The sequence below is a fragment of the Zonotrichia leucophrys genome, chromosome 2 (assembly GCF_028769735.1).
Source record: "Zonotrichia leucophrys gambelii isolate GWCS_2022_RI chromosome 2, RI_Zleu_2.0, whole genome shotgun sequence".
Lineage (NCBI taxonomy): Eukaryota > Metazoa > Chordata > Aves > Passeriformes > Passerellidae > Zonotrichia > Zonotrichia leucophrys.
In genome coordinates this window covers 105,942,303-105,965,466 of record NC_088171.1, presented here as the reverse complement: position 1 = coordinate 105,965,466, position 23,164 = coordinate 105,942,303, and the positions used below count along the sequence as shown (strand labels likewise).

At 36.7% G+C, this 23,164-nt stretch overlaps 1 protein-coding gene across 3 annotated transcripts in view; it reads right to left on the bottom strand.

The window, feature by feature from the left end:
- The window catches only part of MIB1 (MIB E3 ubiquitin protein ligase 1), a 77,427-nt gene that overhangs the window by 25,307 nt on the left and 28,956 nt on the right, over positions 1 to 23,164 (bottom strand). For all 3 annotated transcript variants that reach the window (XM_064705963.1, XM_064705964.1, XM_064705965.1), the window contains exons 11-13: positions 20,968 to 21,165; positions 18,433 to 18,584; positions 285 to 417 (exon numbers count right to left, since the gene is read on the bottom strand). In XM_064705963.1, coding sequence (XP_064562033.1) covers positions 285 to 417; positions 18,433 to 18,584; positions 20,968 to 21,165 — 483 coding nt within the window. The remainder of the gene's footprint in view (positions 1 to 284; positions 418 to 18,432; positions 18,585 to 20,967; positions 21,166 to 23,164) is intronic.

The window sequence follows — 23,164 nt, the reverse complement described above, 5'->3', positions numbered from 1 at the left end:
ATTCCTAGTTAGGGGATTTGAGAACAAAAGTGATTGAAAACTTCAATTATTCACTGTACAGATGTTGATCTGTTGAATGAAACTAGGTATCCAATTTTTCAGTCCCTCTGCACCATTAGGCCATTGTAACAATCTCAAAGGCAAATTTGACCTTTAGAGCTCAACACGTCCTTCCCTCCTCCACTGCTTCTGCATTGCGACTGCAGGCGTAAAGCAGCCAACTATTTTCACATCAGATGGTTAACCAAAGCATGACATTTAAATCCTCCTGAGAAAAGTCCTACCTGATGCACCAAAAGTTCAGCCACTTCCACATGATTATTAAGAGCTGCCAGATGTAAGGCTGTGTAACCATCATCTTTTTTCTCATCAACAATCCATGGTCGTGGTAACTTGGACAACAACACACGCATTGCGCTGAAAAACATAAGCAGAGATGGCATAAACACCCCTACAACGTATGCTGAGTGACAACAGTGAACAACATTAATTCTCAGAACTACGTACTAGTGGCTAAAACAATTTTCATCTTTTTTCAAACAGAGAGAGTGGGTGAAAAGCTATACCAACAATTCCAAAGCAGAATAACTGCATGTTCATTTCCCTCTCATTAAAGCACACAAACAAACCATACAATGCCTGGAACAGTGTGAGGATCAGGTTTGTTTTTTAGAAGAATGCTATCCAGCAGTAAAAATTACATTAAAGAAGCATTCAAACAATCTCTGAAATGTAGAGAAAAGAATATTCTTCCTCAAAATCCTTATAGCATCCTTTACTTCAGTATTTAATGACCAAGTTCCACTAATCTATATTAGATTTCTTTAAAATCATCCCTTTATAAACTGATGCCATTGTCTGTAACAGTTAAAACTCAGTTTCTAGGAAAGAAAATGGAGGAAGATCTCTTAAGCACAGACAAAATAGGTGCTGAAATTGTTAAGTGAGAACTAGTGGGATATTTTCTTAACGTATAATGGCTGACTATAACATACCATGGCAGTGTCTGGTAGTCAGGGAATAGGGTGGGGAAAAGCAACTTGACTTGTATTAAAGCGGACTAAAATCCATAAAATCCAAAGTTAACCTTCAGTTAAGGGTATTAACAACACAATGCTAGATAAACAAATTGCTCAATCTTGTATTCTCTGAGAAATATGGTTTTCGTAAGCTTACATGTCTTCACTTAGCTTTTGGAATACATAAGTTACCAAACTTAAACCCCTTATTGTCTTATCTTTATAAACAGCATATGCAGCTCCCTTATGACAGTTCCTTAAAGACAAACACAAAACCAGAAACTGCTACAATCCTGTGCCAAGAAACCTCTTCTGTCATCTGATGTTTCCCTACTGTTGAAGGAATATGATATCTACAGGAGAAACACGGCTTCTGCACAAAATTCAAATTTTTAAAATCCAAGTAATCCTTGCTAATGCAAGTGGAAGCACTAGTCACACAGCGCATTGCAAGGCAGATAATGTATCTAAATTACAGTTCTTCAAGTGCTCTGGTATCAAAAATGTGGGATCTCAATAATCCTCAGAAAAAGCCTCATTAATTGAACCTCTCCGCTTTTACTTAAAAATATCCTCATAAGGTATGAATGACTGCCCCATCAAGTAAGAACTGAGCTCCCAGTTCATTCCAATCATATGTTTCCTTGAACATCCACACTGAGGTGAAGTAGTATTCACTCCTAAGCTCTCTTTTAGAACAAGCCAACGAGCTCCTTATAAAAAACCCCCCAAAAGTTGCGTCTGGGCACAGATCACCCTAATAGGCCTTCCTTGAAAGTAGGGAAGTCTGTGAAGTAACAGTAAGGAAGTGCATTCCTTCCTACTCTCTGCTCAAATGCTCCCATAAAAGACTCTGATTAACAAGCATCTCCATGCTCTCCTGCTACTGAGTGCACAACACAAACCCCTGGTTTCACACCTATGCTGCAGCTGCCAGAATGGCATTTTAAGTGACACTTTTTTGTCCCCAGAATCAGAGTGTCTATAGGAATCCCAAGTAACCAACTGCAGTTTCTAGCCACAAGGTCATACAAACCCACAGGAAACCAACTGCTACGTGAAGCACCCATAGCCAGGCAGCTCTGGATGTTTGTCCTCCTCAGAGTGGATAGAAGCCATTCTCAGCCTCTTAGGATTATTTGTTTTCCTGGCAGATTGCTTCTCACTTCCTCACAGTCCAAACCACTTATAACACAGCAATACAAGACAACAACACTTAACAGACTGTACATTGCTCATAGTGAGCCATTGCTCAGTTTCTATTCATAACACCTTCTACAGCTCTCTCACGTGCTAGGAAGAAAAGACTAGAATACTTCAGAAAAAAAAAACCCAAACAATGGCAACATTAATTCTTTGGGAGATTCACTTACGCAGGATTTTTCAAAATTAGTGATATAATTTAATAAAACTCAAGTTACCAAAGCTTTATGAAATGTGGCAAAATAAACCAGTATAAAGTTGCACTGATAAACATAGTCTATTTTGTAATGCAAAAGATGCTAATTTTGTAATGCAAAGATGCCATATCTACAAATCTTGGGACCATCAGAACTGTGTTTAGCTGCTTTAGGGGAGCATGCCTGGGGCACTATGGTTTGCTTAGTATCTGGGCACACCACCACACCAGCTCTTCAGAATGCTGGGCTGATTCAAAGCACACAGTCCCAACAGCACAACAAGCCTTCTACAGTGGCTTCCCACAGGGCATCATGTCATGTAAGCTCTTTATCTTCACCTGCCAGGCTCAGTGCTTCTAAAGACCCCATAAAGTTCTTATTTACTGTGGATAGTCTAAAAACACAATAAAAAATTCCTGAAAATTCCCTATGACTGACAGAAGCAATATGACTATGAGCAATGAGGAAAAGGTGGAGCAACAATAACCTAACAAAACAAACAAACAAAAAAGACCAACAAGAAATTTTTCTTAAAATTGCAACTACAACTTGAGGAACACTGTGGAAGGGCATCAACACTAATTACAGCCAGCAGGTCTCCAAAGTAGCTCTAGTCACCAAACAAGAAACTGTCCAAACCAACTCAATGATATTTTATATCCTTTTTTTCAGTAAGGAAATAAGAAAATTGCCAATTCTATAGATAAACAAAATTTGAAGTCCATTGACACACTTTATCAGATTTCTCAATATGCAAATGTACTTCAGAAATACTACTGACATTTCTTTAATACACCTCATCTTTGAAACAAAAATAAGAAACCAACTGACTCAGCATTTTGTGTGCTGTGAAGAAAAATCACTCATCTTAGTATGTGAATGCTATCCTTACCAGATCCTCTTTCAAATCTTTAGTTTGATGTCTTACACCAGAAAAATTCTTATCTGAAGTTTGACTGAAAAATACTTGGAGATATCTTGCTTTCAGAGAAATGAGATGTCTGCTACACTTCTGAATGCTTTTAAGATACATTGGTCTTACTGGAAAAGCAGAAGGACCACCAAAATAAATAGCATCTGCATGGAATAGATTTTTATCTTACTGTTCACAGCAAATCACTGAAGGGTCAGGAACCACTACTCAGTTGTTTCTTTTTATTCAGAAAAAGACTATATCTCTCTTTCAGACCATGCTATATTATGGGACAGCAGGCTAGAAGGACTGTTTCATGCACCTTAAAATTCTGCAAGATATTAATATGCTACAATGATAAATTCAGCTCAGTGGCTGCATCCTCCTCCTCATTAGATGAGAGGTAGTTTCTTTCAATTTTTACAGGATTTTCTAGAGCTCCTGCCAAAATTTTGACAGCTAAGTGGCTACCATTCAGAGCAGCACTCACTGGAACAGGCATGCATCATAAAAAGTCAAATTAGAGAATTCATGTTGCCAATTACACATAATTCATGATTCACTCTCCCTCATGAAGTATTACAGAAGATGCTGGGTTGTATTGCTCTGTTTTGAAGACCACAAATAGATGTGAAGACTGGCTTTTATCTTGTATTCATTGAACAAACCACAGACTGCTTTCACTGTAGTTGTACTGCAAAGATCAAGAAATAATCTATTAGTAACCCTGATCATGAAAACACCTGAAGAAAACTTTTCAAACTATCATCTTCAGTGTATTCAACTGTAACAGATTATATGGCTGGCTGAGGAGCTGCAAAGACTACTGATGAAATGCTTAAAACTCTTAATTGAAACACTGAACTTATACCATCACTATGCTATTTGTACATTATTACTAAAGCATCATCAATAAAAACATTTGTAATAGGCAAGCTTTGGTATTTATTGGTCTGCAGTATTTTCAGCTTAGTGGGAAGCTCATAAAAAGATTTTGGGCCTTTTTTACCTGGATGCCCATTTGCAACTTCTGAACATTTCTAATGGAACAAGAAGATAAAAACTCCAGTGAGAATTGTTGAGGGAGTTACCTGCAAAGCTTTAATAGGGATAAGCAAACTATTGCTTCTTCTCTAGGCGCTAAACACGTGCTCAGTCAAAAAGGACACAGAAAGCTCATGTGTGCATAAGGGGCTGAGACAGAGGTATCTGCTGCTCTCCCAGGTGCAGCTGTTGGAGGTACACTGCCTTATACTGCCCAATTCATCCCCATAAAATGACAGCCCAGACTCCAATAGTTACAAGTGATTTGGTCAAAGGAACATCCACTAATATGGTGCTACATTTAATTTGAGATGCAGAAGAGTTACAGCAAATGCTGCTGTTGCATGCGTCTTTATTTGATCTTGCCCCATTAAGTAGTACTTTTTTTTTCTTCTGTTTCAGGTTTTTAGAGAGTCTGGAACCACAGCTTAACATATATAGGACCACAGAATCACTTGGATTAGAAGAGACCTTACAGATCATCTCATTCCAGCCCTTGCCATGGAAATTCAGCAGTATGAACTGTGTATTTGCAATATAAGATATGGCACAGATCTGAACAATACACTAATTAACTTTCAGCCACACAGAGCACTTGTTTCAACACCAGTTACCAACATTAGACATACACAAAAATTTATTCTTATGATGAAAAGTTAGCATATGGTGTATCATTCATTATCAACCTACATATAAAATGTTGGGTTTTATGCAGCACTTTGCTCACAGAGTTTTTGCAGATGCTCATCAGTACTATCTGAGAATGTAACATACAATAACATCTATTTGGAAAATCTACAAGATAAAAGTACTTGTAAACAAGATGAGGCCAACGCTTCATTGTAAAAAAAAATTCCAGATTTAGTAGTCTTAACTGCAAAAACATCCTTGCACCCTGTTTTAAAACAACATGAACAAAAACTAGAGAAGATTCTCTGCCAACAACTGCAATTTGACTGCAGAATGAGGCAAATGAAGAAGGTTGAAGGCTTGTGGGATTGTGGTAGGGTGGATTTGTTTGTTTAGCCTTTCAGAGTTTGTTTGTTAAGGTTTTATAGAAACAAATACTTAGGCAGAAAAAATTAGAAAGGCTACTCCACAATCTGCATAAGCACATTTAACTTAAATTGCTACAATCCCACTTTTTTCCCTGCACTTCAGTTCCTGCATTATGTTGGCCGTACAGACACATCATTTTCTAGCAACTGAAACAACCTGCCAGACTCCTGATTTGGCAAGTTTGCTTTCAGACAGATCAATGAGATAATCCAACCTACCCTGCAACTTCATGATCACTAGAAGCAATAGCAGTAAGGGAATGACATAGCCAGAGCTGCAGGGAGGGCACACCGCCCTTTCCAGAAGCAAAGTCTTAGATCAGCATAAACTTATCAGCAATCCTATCACCAGAGGTTGTAATGATTCACTGCACTTTCTATTACAGGTTTTTCTACTTTCATGCCATTCTCCTCCCTCAACTTAGGTTTTCACTGTCTCAGTATGACATGGTTTCATAATGTATTTTACAGTAATCCTAACTTGAAGTATTCTCCACATACACATGCACCACCTCCACATACTCCTCTCCAGACTCCTAACCCTGGCTCAGCTGAACCCATTCACCTGTCTCCTGTTAGAGCCTCAAATAGTTGAAGGAACAATTCAGATTTAAAGATAGCTTCCATGGCAAAGTTTTCTTTCAAGACTGAGTAGTCTGACATTTTACAACATAACTGAAGAAAAAACACATTTTACTAAATCCCTTTCTTGTCCTGTTGACTACCACTTCCGCTCTAAAAAAGCTCCCACAAAAAGGGGTCCCAACACAGCATCTGAAAGGTCATCCCTTTCTGCTGGATTATTTCTCATCTGGAATAGTACTCCAAGCCTGCTCACTGTGAAGCCAAAGTACCAACATAGTGCAAGAAGTAACACAGGAGCAGGACAGCACTATTTTTGGCAACCATAAGATCGTAAGTGCACGTCAGCACACAACTCCAAGCCAAATCAGCTCCCTGATCTGATTCACAGCATACTCACTGTGCAGTACAGAGAACCACTGGAAGGATGAAGAAGGAAGTTTCTATCTCTCAGGAACAAGCAACAGGAAGAGATTATTACCTTAGACTGGTACTACTGAGCACACTGTACCTTGAATTGAGAGTTGCAGATAGAATTCCTATCTGACCAATGGTCTAGTTAGTAAAAGTTTAAGAAGGCAGGCTGTTTCCTTCTTTTTGCTTCTCAGATATTCAAGCATCTCTTGCTTTTGAAAAATCAGTTTCAATATACATGTAAACAAAGAAACAATGAGGTATATACATTTACATGGAATTCACAAGAATGTATTGCACAACACTTTGTCTTCAGCTATAATTATGCAAACAAAGAGAAAAGCAAAAATGTGACTTCAACCAGAAAGCAACAGAAGTTACAGGGTAAGCAGTGACCAAGCACAGGACAAAATTAACACAAAAAGCAGCACCAAGGGAAGTATAAATCCAATATGCTGGCCTGCTCAGGACTTTGCAATTCACTCTCTACCCTACCATACTGAACTTTGCAACTACTAATTACATCAATATTAATTGAATGGTATCTTAATTTAATAAGTTTGTTTCATTTTAGATTGACATATTTTCACCTTTTTCATCCTTCTTGCTCCCAAGCAAAGATTTTGTCTGCAAAATACAAAGTCTTGAAGTATTTGCGTTCCCAACTGTTGTATTTAAATGCTAAATTTCAGTTATTCATTTTAAAAATAAAAACATTGCATATACTCCCCATGAATATGAAAATCTCTCTTCATATTTTGAATGTGCAGTTATTAGTCTTGCCATGAGCCAATTTTGTAAACATGAAAGATTAATGCAATGAGCTGTTCCCTTGATTTCTTCTTTTTTTCTTTTCTTCTAAAATGATTCAGTTTTTTTAAAGAACAGCAGCACCTAATTTATACATGCATTTATTTTCTTTAGATGCAATTCTATGGATAAGCATTAGGAACAAAATACTATGGCATTATTAAACGTAATGGTATGGAATGATATGAATTTACTAATTAAACTTTTTAAAAATAATTTCTAACTTGATTTGAATATGGAAATGCAGGGCTACAAATGGGCACTGACTTCTTATTTATAAAATAACTGTATGATTTGCAATTGAAAACTTGGACTGAGGCTGCTCAGACCTTGGGTTAATCGCCACGTTAGTCCCGGCATTTTTCAGTGATCAAGAAACCAGGTTACACAACCTGCCATGGCAGCGCAGGATATTTATTGTTCTATATCTGCGTGAAGTCCCTGCCTTGTTACTAGCAGGGCTGCCTTTTTTTTTCCCTCTCCCACTCCTCCCCCCCCTCCCGCCCCAAACGTTTCTAAGTATAGTGACAACCTCATCAGGGTTTACTAGTAGCAGCGCAAGCTCAGTGAAAACCTGGGAAATCTAACTGGAAACATGAGAGAGAGCTTTATTTGGCAGTGCTAAAAAAACCTGGGGACAAATGGCTAAGCGGCGGTGGAAGTGCAGGCTGCACAATCAATAGGCAGAGAGCCGGATAGAGGCTCCCTTCGCTGCCGGATCGACAATCGACAGCTGAGAGACTATTTTTTGCAATGGTTGACTAAATATGGTCAGGGAAGAGAGAGGCACAAGAGAGCCTGTTTGCCTGGGAGTGCATGTTTCAAATGCTTAGCTGCCTATAAAGCCGTAACAGTTTTGCTCGTGCCCTCTAAGTGGGAAATACGGTTGGTGACTTCTGTAGTGTGTGTGCGGGAGCCCTGACCTCGCGAGCAGACTTGACCTCTGAAGATGGAAAGTAGCTTCAACACAGACCTGCCTACAGTTAAGCCTGGAAACATAACCTCAAGCAAGAAAAGATGCAGTGCAATATCTAAGGAACTAGAAGAAACCAATATTTGCCGGGGGAGGGGGGAGACGATCGCTATTTTTTTGGTGCCTTTTTCTAATTTTTTTTTTTTGGAAGGAACTCCAACTTTTGGGGGCTTGGTTTTGGTCTTTTGTTGGGTTTTTATTTTTCTTTTTGCCTGTGATTATCTTCATCTGACAGTGGGCTAAGTTCACCTTCCCTTGGCTTCCTAGCATCTATCCTTGGAGTCTTAACTCTCAGTCCAGCAGACATAAGGTATAATTTCTATACAACATCATCCATATTTTAGCATTCAAAAGAAAGGAAAAAGGTGCCAATTAGGCACTCATATTCATGCCTTTTTTTTTTTCTTTTAAGTTTTATCTATTTAAGGTGGTGAGGTACTGTATGCACCGACATTCGCCCCCCCTTGCCTCCCCCTCCCATGTAACGAAGAGCTGATTCAGCGAATAGAGTGAGAGCACTCAGGATGAGATGGCTGCTGCTGATGTGTCTCTAGGTCATTACCTCTCTTCCAACTGCAAATGCTGCATGATACTAAGCTTACAGGTAACAGAACATCAGGAGACCTGCATTATTCTGCACGTTTAAAGGATGCCTATGACTTTCTGCATGTATATCTTATTTACTAGACTGTTTTTTAAATTGTTGTATTAATCCCTCTACTCTGGGAACAGCTTAATTTTGAGTGTGCTAAAGTACCAAGCATTTGTAGTGTAAAGAGCAGGTTGAAAGAAAACAACTGCTAGTCCAAATTTCATAGCAAAAAAAAAAAGAAAAAAAAAGGAAGAAACCAAAAAAAAAACCAAATCCCAACTTGCTTAGTAGGTAGAATTCTTTTTAAAGAAGATAAACTAGTAAATTGCAATGCCATTAATTGGTTGTTCATTTCAGTGAGATATATTCTTATCTTCCTATGCACAACTAAAAATGTACAAACTTGAAAAAGACAACCTAATAAACAGCGTGGTAGTGCAATGCTGAGTTCTCAAATAGGTCTCGGCAAAATTTTCAAGGTGCTTTATGTCAGACGTACATGAAAACAGCCTACTTAAAAACTAGGATGTGACTGCTGTGATTCTAATGCTGCATTGCTGATTCTCCTTGTACTACTGTGCTAGCTACTGCTACACTCTGATTTGCTCTCTATCAGCTGCACTAGGTTTTTGTCATGAGCTGCAGAAATTCTTACTTCCTCTGCCCTCAGCTTTCCTTACAACTATTACAGTTACTAATTGTTCAGCTTATTTCAAATTCACCTTATAATGCTATACAGACAAAGCTTACTCATTACTGTAACCCAAACCAACTCCTGAAATACAGATTAAGCAACCATAAGCTATATCTGACAGTCCTTCAGAAGTCAAAGCTGTACTGCACATCAAATATTTAACCAGTGCTCCAAACCAAGTCGCACAAAATCTTACAAAACAGGGTTAAACTTGGGCTTTGTTTCTATGAGGCTTTTTTGCTTGGTTTGGATTAATTTTTTAGTTAATTATTTTAGCTGTCATAAATATTTCAAGGGTGGACAAGACTTTGACTGAAGCAGGTGAGTGCCAGTTTTAAAAAACGAGAAAAGCTGCTTGCAGAAGTGTTGAATAGGTATTAGTTTTCACATGTGACCTTCGGCCTAACAATCCAAATCCTGTCACAGCAGTTAGAGGTTGTTTTCTTAATTCAATGTCATCATCTTTAGGATAAGCACGATCACTGGTGACATGTGCTTTTGTGTTTGGGTTGGGCTTTTTGTGGGTTTTTTTGTTTGTTTTGCTTTATTTTTTGTTTTGTTTTGTTTTTTAAATCACTCTGAAATACAGTGTAAATAAGGATAAAGCTGCAAAGAGATTGCAGAATAATGGATGGGATACAAAAAGCATAGAAGTGGGATTTGGGGTAAGAAAATAAGTTTATAACTGCTATTTTATATCAGCCTATGCTTCCCTTCAGGACACCAGATGCAAACTGTACCCCAGCATGAAAATTTGCTAAAAGACCTGGGAGGAAGCTCAAGTTTTTACAGTGGACTACAACTACGAATTCTAAGAAAAGACATTGCAAACCTATCAGCGATTCAACTCTCTACTTAAACACGGTCACTTAGAAGAGAAGAGGCTGCAAAAATATGGAAAAGCACTTCTAACATCAGTGCCATCCCAAAATAATGAACTATGCCCAGCTTTAAGACACTGTGCAGGTAAATTGCATTGCAAAGTTCAGTTAGCATAGTAAGTTTATTTTCTACCATCAGTTTATCAGAACTGTTGTCCTTCCAAAGAACTGTTAGCCAGTTTTACCTAATGACAGCAAGAAAACGCAGCAAAATACTTTTTAGGTTCATCTGACAGGCAGTCAAGCAACTCTGTGTGTACCTGCTCAGAGCACATACTTCTTTATGTACCCATATGAACATACAATGCTATGGAATGTAAAGAAGTATGTATTTTTGGCAGGCAAGGAACGACCAGTAAGAGGAAACTAAACAGCTGCTGGAAGAAACAGGTTCAAACTCTTGTTTGAATGACATTCATGTGACAAATTGGCTTGCTAAGGGTCAGCTGGTATTGCCAAAATAACTCATACTTGTTAGTAACAAATCACAAAACATTAAATTAAGTGACTATAAAAGTGGGTAGGAAGAATTGTTAACAGCTGATAAACAGAATATTAGTTGCAAACAGAATTCAAAGCAGGGCTGGAAATGAAACCTTGAAATGCACCAATTAAGACTGCAGCATAGCTGCAAAATTCATCATTACCAGTACTCCTCACTTCATAGATCTTAAACTAAACTTAAAAGCCTAGTTATCAAAATGCATCTCATAAAAACAAGCCACTGTTACAGCAATCACAGTCTGTTCTGTGTACTTCAGATGGTAGTATTTAAATTTACATCTACCATAGAACATTAAATCCACAGGTTGCAACTGAGACAAGTATTAACAGCTAAGAAATTCCAGTGTAATCTACAAAAAATGACAGCCAAAATAACTGAGTATAACTTCTGCAATTTAATAAGACTTAAGTTAACATTTTCTCCAAATCAGCACTTATTATGCTCACTGAGCTCTTCGATACAAAGTGCAGTGTCAGGTTTATGCACAGAAAGTGACAATACAGAGATTTCTAGGCCAGAGTTGCTAGTCAGCGGATTAAAGCTATTGACAGATTCCTAAATGAAAACACAAATGACAACTACAGCCTAAAAGGTAAGATATCTTAAATACTCTTTTCAAATTAGCTGAATTTATTTTAAATCCAAATTTAAGAAAATTTGCCATAAAAAAAATTTTAAGAACTACATGAGAAATAGTTCCACAATAGTTTCAAGTTCTAAAAGTGATATTAATTAAAATACACTGATGCATACCATCCCTAGGTAAAGATACCCAACATCAAATCCAGGAACAAGGGGAAAACGCGAGGAAAGAACTCCCCACTCATCAATTCAGCCATTTCTATTCATGACAGCAGCCTTCTAAAAGCAGTTATTAAATAGGATATGTCCATGATAAATACGCACATTTGGCCCAGATTAAAGATTCTAACTGTAGCCCTTTGCTTACTAAAATGTCTGTGAGGAAAAAACCTCCAAGCAAAACAAACAAGAAAAATAAACAAAGGCAACACACAATTTTTAGATGGAGAACTAATTTTTAAATACATAATTCTCAAACAGCTAACAATATCCGAGCCTGATATTTTTAACACCTGAGACTACATATTAATATATATATATGCAAGCAGAAATATTACCTTACCTGCTTAAGAAAGCAAAGTTTCAATACTTTTTTTAAATCAATTTCTCTTACGAGCAGATATTTTGACACGAAGGCTACAGTATCTTAACATCTAAATTAAAACCTGGTTTATAGTGGGAAACAAATCAAATTGCAGTAGCTTTTCTGAATAAAACAAGGCCACTAAACTCAGTCGTGCTCACAGAAGCAGTTTGGTATAACTAGCAGTTTCACTGAGGGGTTAATTGCTAAGCATTTTCCTCTTTTCCTGATGAGTTCCTGCGCTCAGCACCAATTGATTTAGTTTCTATAAAATGGGACAGATTTTTTTAACGGCTTTAATTTATCCAAGAGGTTTTTGGTAACAATTTATTATACTGTGTTCTCCCTTGCATAACATTGCAATGTTATTCTGACACAAAATGACAGTTCAGAGTGATACAAAAGTTAAAATTATATGTTGACATTGCTTCCTGCTAGTTCACGTTAGCATATCTCTAAGAATACATACCCAGTCACTCTAAAATGTCACATCCATCACTTAGATCAGCTGTTCAATTTTAACCGAGCACACGTTGAACTTTGGGCATCTGCTGACACAGTTGTAACTCAAACATTTCAACTGTGTGAGTGACAGGGATAACAGATGCTGACATTATCAAATGCTACACGGCTTTTTTTCCACAGCCGTTTTTTGTCCCGATATGGCCAGTACATGAAACTGTATTGCCATCCAAAAGCGCACTTGAGCAGCTGTATCTGTAAAACAGTTCCTCTATAACTGGTAAAAATAGAAACTCATTTTATAGCCATCTTGATGCTTAAGTCCAAGTGACACACCTGCTACATTTCTATTAGGATACATAGTGTTGGGGAATATATTTACATAGATCTTCTCACCATCACCAGACTATGCAACAAACACACATCGACTATCCTTGACATACTCATTACTAGAGAATGGTTTGAACTAAGGTTGTCCCCTAATTTCCACTGCAGTCAAAGCTCAGAAAGAATTCAGTATGATATTAAAAAAAAGCTATGTGAGCTCACACAATTTTGTATTAAGGACCTTAGTTGAGAAGAAATGCAACCCCAGATAAATCTTTTAAAGCTGTCTTTTTCTGGCATTTAACATTTTTTTATATGTTATCAAGGTAAAAAAATTAAATTTATCCTGCTATATTATATAATCATTCCTAAAAAGTTAATACTAACCAGAGATATAGCAATGGAATTGAAAGCACTTGGCATTTATATTTGTGCTAACCAACTACAGCATAAAAGCAGCTGCAAAAGGGAACCTGCCAGAAAATGAATGAGGAGAAGGGGGGGGAGGAGGGTGACAAGGAAACTGAAACGTTCTTCCCCAGTAAAATTTAACATAAAGAAGTAAGGGAGCTCTATTTATTTCTGACAGAAACTTTAGGACTACAGTTTCTAACCTATTCTAAAATCTGACTACACTAGACAGGACAAAGTTTGAACTGTAACTATTATTTGATTTAAGACTCATCCAAATATCCTCAAGGAAATACACAAGGACAGAACAAATCTGTACAGGCCTTTCTGGTGTACAGTTTTAATTATACCATCTCCAAATTAGGAAAGAGTTAAAAATTTGCACTGACAAGAGATAAATTGTGTAACACAGAAGAAAGCCGCGTGTTCTTTGTGCACTGCTCATGTGCTTTAAAATGTGTTAGTGAATTATAAGCTCCCTGCACTCCAATGCTTTGCTAAAGCTGGTAAAATGGAACCAAATCACCTCTTCAATGGATTTGGTCCCCTTCAACCAGCTGTAGCTATGCATTGATCACTACAGGATTTCTGATGTTGTTAAAACTGGACATGAAACCTGCTCAGGGCAATTATGTAGTCCTCTCTTCAGTCCAGCTGAACTTCTAGGCAGTCTGAGGATGGAAGGTAACCAGGAGTGTAGCAAATTCTGTATTCCAAAATTTCAAGTTTGTATTTGTAAATAAATAGCTACTGGTGTTTAACATTTTGTCCATATGCAGTAAAAAACATCTCTTATAATATTTATAAAGAAGATAGGTAAGCAGTGAAATAAACACTTCCTAATGATTTATTGTCTCTTGTATTCTTCCTCAAGTCTGGCACCCTTTCTAGCAGAACTTACCAAAAAAAGCCCAAAACCCAGAAAGAAACAATCATGAACAGTATTGGCAGGGAAGGTTTACTTTCTGGACATTCCCCTCCCCATTTTTATGTTGTACAAGGAAGGAAACTCCCCAGGGCAGGAAATGTATTTGCCATTTTGTATCAGTCGGGCACATTATTTACTACTTAAAGATAATAAATTTGTTACTGACCTCAACAACTACAGGCTAATTTGCCACCTAATAACAGGTCTGCTCATGAAGATTATACTCTTCCTCCAAACCAACTTGAACAAAAGTATTCTTCCAAAGCATTTTCTAACATAATACTTTAATAAGAGGTTTTAAAAACAGACTCTCTTTGCACTTAGAGCTTAACCTACATTTACTGTCAGGAACTGCAAATACAAAAGCAAAAAACCACTTTGACTGGTTTAGAAAATAATTGTACCACTCTCATTTCCTCAGTACTTGTCTCTCTGAGACCTCCATGACAACATGGCCCGTGAGTCCTGCAGACACTTCCTGAAGACACTCATTAACACTACGTAGAAGTGAGAAACCCCACCTCTCAATTAAATTGCTACAGTTAGAAATCTCACTGCCAACCCGTTCAAACCATCTGCAAATCTAAAAAAAAAAATTGAGATCTCCTAAATAATAAGAAAACCATGGGGAAAAGTTACAATTCTATTTTAAACCACAATCTCCTGCTTGCCAGTTTAGGAACATAAAGATGACATACTTCTTGCTATTGGAGAGCAATACCTAAGATCTGTATCTTACTCCAGGACTTTAATTTTTTGATTTAAAGTCCAGCAGAATTTATTGCCCTGAAGAACTAATCATGCACGTGTGTGAAGTCAGGTCAGCTCCAAGAGCAGCCTCTATTTAAGATGCTAACTGAAGAGTGAATAAAGCTCTCTTCACAAGATACAATGCAAATCCAAAACTAACTGGGGCAACGGATATAAAATACGCCTACACTTCACAGTCATGTCTTCAGCTCAAAATCTGAAGTCACAGGTATGCGAATAGATCAAACATAAGCAAGAGATGATAACGTGGCAAAAATAACCAATCTGTACAGTATTTTCAAATTTTACTCTCCTTTTTTCTGTCTGAAAAAAAATCTCATTAACGCTGAAGAGGCAAAGTCTGCCAAGCTTTGAGGCTCACAGTACTTTGAAAAAAGTCCAAAATAAATGCACTTTTAATATGACTGACTCAGTTAAAAATCACGAACAAGAAACCATGTATTAAATAAAAGTTTAACTTTCCCATACTTAATTTAAAATTTCTTTTTAGCTCTATCTCCCATGCACAAGTTTAAAGCTACCTACAGCATTAACTAACATTCATTCTACATTTCAATATTATATATCAGCACAAAAACCGAGAGTTCTTTCTGTACCAATTCACAAGGTACAAAGAGAAGCAAAACATGAAAAGGAGAAATATTCTTCTAAGAATAGGATGCTCTCTGAAACACACTGTACCTTGACTTGTGGAAAACACAGCCAAACTGCCATGGAAGCTAAAGTGCTGAGAAAATGTCAGCAGTATTTGACATAAATCGCTATCTTTCTTATATTATTTATCCAATATTCAAACATTTAAAATAGAATGTATTTGCTTTCATATGAAAAATTAAAAACTTTGGCATGTTCTTCTCAGCATAATTTGTAGGTTTTATCTTGGGACATTTATCTCCCTATTATTTATAAAGGTCAGAACTCAAGAAACAAGAAATTTTGTTCTGAAAATTAAATTGGTTCCAAATACCTATTTGACATCAACCAGAAAAAATACTATAGAAATCCACCTCCATTTATTGTGATACTCATGCACTTAACACATGCATTTATTTTATTATCCTCAACAAGGACGGTGCATGTGAACTTCATTAGTTCTTGCATACACAGCACATTTTTAATTTTTAGAATTATAGCTATGCACACAAATGCCTACACATTTATATATATATTTGAATGCATGTTTAACTTTTATAAAATAACACAGAAATTACATAATATATCTATATATTTGAATATAAGGAGAATTTAATGCATTGTATTTATATAAGGCACCACATCCTGAAGCCACAAAAATTTCAGTTTAGGTGGAGCAGGGAAGCTTGGATGAGGAAAGATAGGTCTTAAAGTAAGGTTTCAAGCAGAACTTATTACATATTGTCTGTGACCCACAGTAGTAACAAACTAAAGATGAGGGGGTTATTTTTAACAGTGTTTTAAATAGCTTGTGCTTACTGCATTTAACAGATCAGTAATAGCCGTAGCTCTGTATCAGATTAGAAAAACAAAGTGGTAAAAACAAAAACTTTGGTTTCATTCAGAAACAGGCAAGTGGCAGAACTACAAAATCAGCAATGAAACAAAGGAGCATCACTGAAGTCTTGAGGAATATAAAACTCAACTCCTAGATGAATGAAAATATTGTGACAACTTTTGGCCAGGGGGAGAAATCAAAATAGATTTATTTTGGTTTCATTTTCAATTTTTTTTTCCCAGGCTGATGGGTAAAATATCTAATGCTGTGAGCATTAGATATTTTACATTAAACTACTCTTTCCTTGATGGGAGACAAAATTCTTTTTCCGCATGCTTGAGCAGTGTTCAGATGGAACTGCAACCAAGAAAGAATATTAAATATCTGTTTTAGATACTAGTGAAACCCCTTGTATGGAGGGAACCCACACAGCATTCAAATCACTAATACTGGAAACATTTTCCAATATTTCCAATGAAAACTTTTGTAAAGGAGGAAGGATTCTGGTTAAAATTGCACTATACTTCACATTCTACCAACCATCAAACTGATCCAGTCTGAACTACAACTTGGATCCCTCCATTAAATGAATGGTCTGTCACTTTTAAAATATTCACTCACAGAAAAATCTCCAGCACATGCCTATGAAAAACATTTTTTCCCCCATACACTTTCCCTACATCTCATCTTGAGATTATGGTCACACAAACCAACTACCACAAGAGCTGAGGAAAAGCACTGCAGGAAAAAAAATAAATATACCCCACCAGGGTAACTGAGACAGGAAACAGTGCTCCGAGCTAATGCTGTTATATAAGTAGGAAGAATTCACTTTAGAGGAAGAAGTTACCAAATTACCAAATGAGACTTGGAAGAATTGTCTTTTGAATGCCAAAAATAAGCTCCCTTCACTTGGTCCTTGACATGTTCTCATAAAGACCTTTTATGAGTACTGTAGAAAATGGTAAATATTTATTCGTCCTATCAACACTTCCAGCCACTACTTTTACCTCATGAAATGATTCCTATCCACAAACATAGATAATTAATTATGTTTACTTTTTAACCATCAATCTTGATAGCTGTGTTCTAAGAGACTAACCTAGATTTTAATCCCATATATTAATAATGGGTGGAATTTATACAAATTTACAGCATTATTTCTCCAACTCCTCTCAACTGAAAAGCCAAATTTTGTAAGGAAACATGCACATTTCTTCTTTTGTGTAAACTATACTAAATACTCCACCCGAGGATAAAGTATTATTGAAGTCTTGTTGGCATGACAGCTTTGAAAAATACTATTTATTCACAGTGTAATAAGGAACCAGCAACACAACTTTTCTTTAAAGTTATATCTATGAAGGATTTTTCAAGAGCTACCTTAACTGAAAATTGAATATAGACATATAGAATACAGTAAGCATAAAACAAACTCTGCTTTAAAATGAATTTTTTTCAGTTGAGCTGCTATATAAAAGCTGAAACACAAAATTCCTTCTAGATATACTTCTATGAAAATATAATTAACTGTTTCAAATACTGACAAATATAATCTAATGCAATAATCCTGAGTGCTTTAGAAGTGTATGGTTGACTTAATAATTATCCACAAGTAAGTATTTCTAAAAACCTCAAATTCCTTTATCAATTCCAATACTCAAGAAGGGAAACAGCAGTATTTACTGTTTTTATCCTCTATCACGATTTCATCTTCAAGATCTTACTAACTTATTTATCAAAACTTTTATTGGCAAAATTTTATAGCCATGACAGGAGATTTCTAAGAAATTCGGAGTTATTTGGATACAGGCATTAAACTGAGCAGACTCCTAGCTTCCTCCTAGCAAGGGCTTCCAAACATTAGAAAGATAGCAAAGCAACATCAACATTTAAGAAATACATCTACATGCAGATATAAGGATCTTCTGAAAGAATACCATAGTTCTACCCTCACCTGTACTTGCTTTCCTTTTACATACAATAAAAAATAATTAAAAAGAAATCTGTACCTAGGATTTCCTCTTAGTGCAGCATGATGAAGAGCATTAAACCCATTGTTGTTGGTGATAGTAACATCTGCTCCAGCTTCTAAGAGTACAGCAAGGATATCATCACGCTTTTTACTTATTGCATCATGAAGTGGAGTGTCTCCCTCAGAATCCTAAAACCAGAAACAGTTTATGTCAATTTTTGCATGCATCCACATTAAGAAGATGCTAAAATATCACTAGGAAAACTGACTGCATAAACACAAAACAGCTCTTCCAGACCTGAGTGCTGCTATATTGCACAGTTCAGAGCAAGCTGCCTCTCATCTTGCTCCAGTTTTGCAAATGCTTCAGTGGGAAGCCCCACCCTGAGCTCCACCATTGTACAGACACATTACTGCCAGAACCAAGCTTTGTACCCCATAGTGCTGAAAACACTGGGGAAGATAATGACTTCTCTATGCTGCTCATCCAGATGGAGTTGGATGCCCAAATTACAATTTATAAATAACAGGACAGCAACAAAAACTAATGTGACAGAGGGAAGACTAGACAGGCAAAAGGAGGCATGGAATTTTGAGTAATAAATGCTAAGTTTAGCCAGCAATTAACCATGTAGAAGACAATACCAAAATGACAGTGTGAAATTAAAGCATAGGCAAATCAAAATAAAATGCAGTCCAGGTACTAAAAGTAGGCATATCTGTTGTTTTAACTGAAGCATATAACTTTCCACGAAGCAAAAGCCAATGTCATAATGCAATATTAAGCTTTTAACTTGTTATGGCAAGATTATATTACACAAGGCACATGATAATACTTGACAGCACAACTGAACAAGCAAAGAATTTATACTTGTAGTTTAATGCTTTATTTTTCAAGTATCCCAAATAAGGAAAAAATACTTGTTACTCCTAGAAGCATTTTGTACATTACTTATTCAAGGACACAAATGGCTGGATTGAAGAGAAATGCCCTAGACTAACAGCGAGAAAACACATCCATTTAAGCTTACTTCCAGCCACACAGGCAAATCTCCAGATTGATGCTTCCAGTAAAATTGTTGCACCATGTAAGTCAGGAAGTCTCTTGCCACCAACACTGACTCAACTGCAAGCTAACACAGAAACTGAACATTTTAGCAATTCACTAGTACAAAAACAGATCTCTACAGTGAGAATCAAAACCTGCCAAACAAAAAGTGCCAGAATATGGCACTTGAACCAGTGTGAACCGATTTGCCAGAACCAAATTACATAGCTTTTACTTGATTTAAATGCTCGCATTTCATTAATATATGTTTACAGAGTGAGTGGCCACAGTAGTAGAGTGCTGGCCAGTTAAATGCCACTTTCATGCCTCAGACTCACTCCCCTGTGTTTTCATTGACAAAATCAATCACCTACTCACATTTGCACATCGCAGTTCCTCAGCACACATGCTGAATCTGAAAGTTCATTTTTTTCAATAGCCAATTATATTTTCCAGATGCAGCATCCTTGCACCATTCCACTGACTTTTTCAACTGAAACAAAATTCTGTAATTTAGACTTGGGTAAATCCACTCTGGCTACCCATAGTTCCTATGTGAGTTACAATCACCCTTCACTGGTCTCAGCACATGAAACTCCTTATTATACCTACTGTTCAACAAATACTAAACAGGATCTGGATGGAGAGAACAGCTCAATCTCAGCAAGATCAAGACAGTACCTTAAGAGTCACATAGAAGGAGATAAATAAACAATCACTATGCTCATTAATTTCAAAAAAGTTTTTGCTCATCTTCTTTTATGTGGATATATAGCCCCAAAAAAATCTGATTATTGACACGGCAAAGCAAGGAGGCAATGTCTTGTTACTGCATATCTTGATCTGCCCAGGCCACTACAGCTTTTTCTGATGCCAATCTCTTCAAACTTACCCATTCTCATTTGTTTTACTAATGCAGTTCATGCAGCTGCATTCAGCAGTGGGATACCTGCTTATCTGATAGCACATTGCTAAACAGGACATTGCACTTATGCTACTGCTTCCATCACCTTCATTACAGATGAAATTCTCTATGAAATTATGGTACTTCAGATCCTACATGAGTGCTTTCTAGATAAAAAGCTGAATATTCGAAAAAAAAAGTTCTATCAACGATAAGTCTATTTTGGGGAAAAAATTAAAGGTTTCTTTTAACAAAACTTTCCACAGTCTTATCGGCCTGCTAAACTGTAGTTTGCAGAAGGAGCATAGAGTTGTGGGTTTGATACAGGAGTAATTAATCAGGAAGGAAAGTTAGCAATCAGAAATAACTACAGACTGTGAAAATAGCAATTAGCATCAACTATAGAATAAACCAGGTGTCAATCTAGCTGTCAAGAAAACAAACAGACTGAACAGCATTTTTGTTACAGTTGATCACATGGTGGGGTAAAGGTTGAGACAGAAAACTTTACCATCTCTGTTCCTTTCAATGCCATTTACCATAATTTTTCTATCACCTACATGCAGCGAATCACACAATTCAGTAGCTGAAAAGTGACTCTCCATTAAAATTTACATTACCTGGAGACTGGGGTGGCAGCCAAAGTCCAGTAAAGTCTTGACAACTTGCAGGTGACCTTTGTTGACAGCAATATGGAGTGGAGTCTGCCTGCGCTTGTTGCGAGCATTGAGATCTGCGCTGCCGCGGTGCAAAACCTCAATCACAGCACCCTCGTCACCAAAGGCTGCATGATGGACAGCCCTGTCTCCATCCTTGTCCTGAAGTGGAAACAATTTGATGTAATAAGAAAAATGAGACTTCCATGACACCATTAAAATACCCAATTAAATAATTGCTCAAACTGCAGCAATAGAGGATGAAGAATCACTTCATATATAAATACATATGCTCTAAAACATGTGATAATCCACAGCATATATAGCTATTGCCCTGAATCTCTGTGTGGTTTGTTCATCAAACTCAAATGGGTTTCATTTGGGTTCCTACTACAAAACAATCACTGTCAAGAAAATATCCAAAACAAAAGAACCAAAAACCCCACAGATTAAATCCAATGCCCAAACAGTATTACACTTAATATCCCAGGGTAGTTCCTCCTGTAATCTGGGAAGTGTTACAGATTCCAAACCATAGTGCAAGACACGAGTATTTTCTTGTTCATGTAATTAGGTTAGTATTTATTAGGATTTATTATGTGTCTTGGTTTTCACTTAAAAAAAACTTTTTCCAAAGGAAATTTGTGACTGATGCTGACATTAACTAGAAGTTCTGATTCTGTGTTGATGATTCAAAGTGTTAAAACTCTGATTCAGTTTGTTTCAGTTTCACACAAATTGAGAATCAAAATGTGAAAGTCAAATTTGTCAGTTTGGGCAATTTTAACATTCATAGAAGTTGACTGTACAACATGAAACATTTTAAAGTATCAATCAAGTGATTTCAGCATTAATGACAGAATAGAAAAGATAGAAGTAAAATGGAAGTTTACATGATTAAATAACCTCCATAAGCTAGTTTCTACCTAGGTATTTCTGCACAGTTTAATGTAACCATGCATTTGTAGGATTCAATTTTGAAAACAGAGAAACACTGAAAATTGTAAAATAAAATCATGACTGATCAACGGCTCACTGCCTCTCCTGAGCGAGCTCAGGTTTCTCATCAATTTGCTTCTTCAGCAACATCTTTCTAAGTACTTTTTATTATATATTGCACATTTCTAAAACAATGTAAACCTATGCAAAAATTAGTAGCTCTTAGCACAAACTCTATTTGCACAATGAGACTAGTTACAGCATTTACAATGGTGGAAGAAGACTTATCACCTAATTATCAAATGTATCTTCTTGAAAACATGGATATGGCTTTCAAGATAGGGCACTACATAGCAGCTTCAACAGCTTTTTGAAAAGATACTTTGTTTCCTACCAAGTCAACTCACACTACCAAAATGCCTTCTCAGATTGCAGGATTACTTCTCAGGCTCATCTAGTAAGAACCAACAGTCCAAAAAAGCTGAAGTTTGCCCATTTGGAAGGGAAAAGGATCAGAAAGGGGACCTTCTCTATATTTTTCATCTGGTTATAAGGATCATTATGAGGCAATCTTTATCAAGAGTGTGCCAGTAGTCCTAAACTGCTACAAGACTTGTATTTACAGAGCACTTGGTTTCACAGAGGCATGGTAATTTGTCTCTTCATGTTTGCAGTCTGAAAAGTACACCAAGATATTCATGGATGAAACCCCGTATAATTATTGACTGTTTTAGTTTTACCATATTTCAATCCTGAGACACAACCGCCTGATTTTATTAAGTCTTAATGTACAGAACTCCTACTTTAATAAGCAGAGGTCCAGTATCATTTGGGCCTTTTTTTAGCTCAGCATCAAAACGAATCATCTCAGAAACTAAATCCTACCCAGCAGCAATAATTCATCTAGAAAAAGCTAGCAGCTAATAAACCATCTGTCCTTAAGACTTACGTTTACATTTAGATATAAATCTAAATATTAAAAGCACTACATTTCTATACATGCCAACAGTATAATATAATACTCTTCATATAATAACTGACAACCATTAATGCCTTCAGCCTAGAAGGTTACATATCCTTAATATGCAATATCTACATTGGGTTTTTGAGCTACTCCAATAACCAACTGTTCTCTGACTAAACAGAGGCCACTTGGAGTCTACATTAAGACATCAGAGAAAAACAGAGGAGAAAACAATGAGGATATTCCCAGAAAATGTAA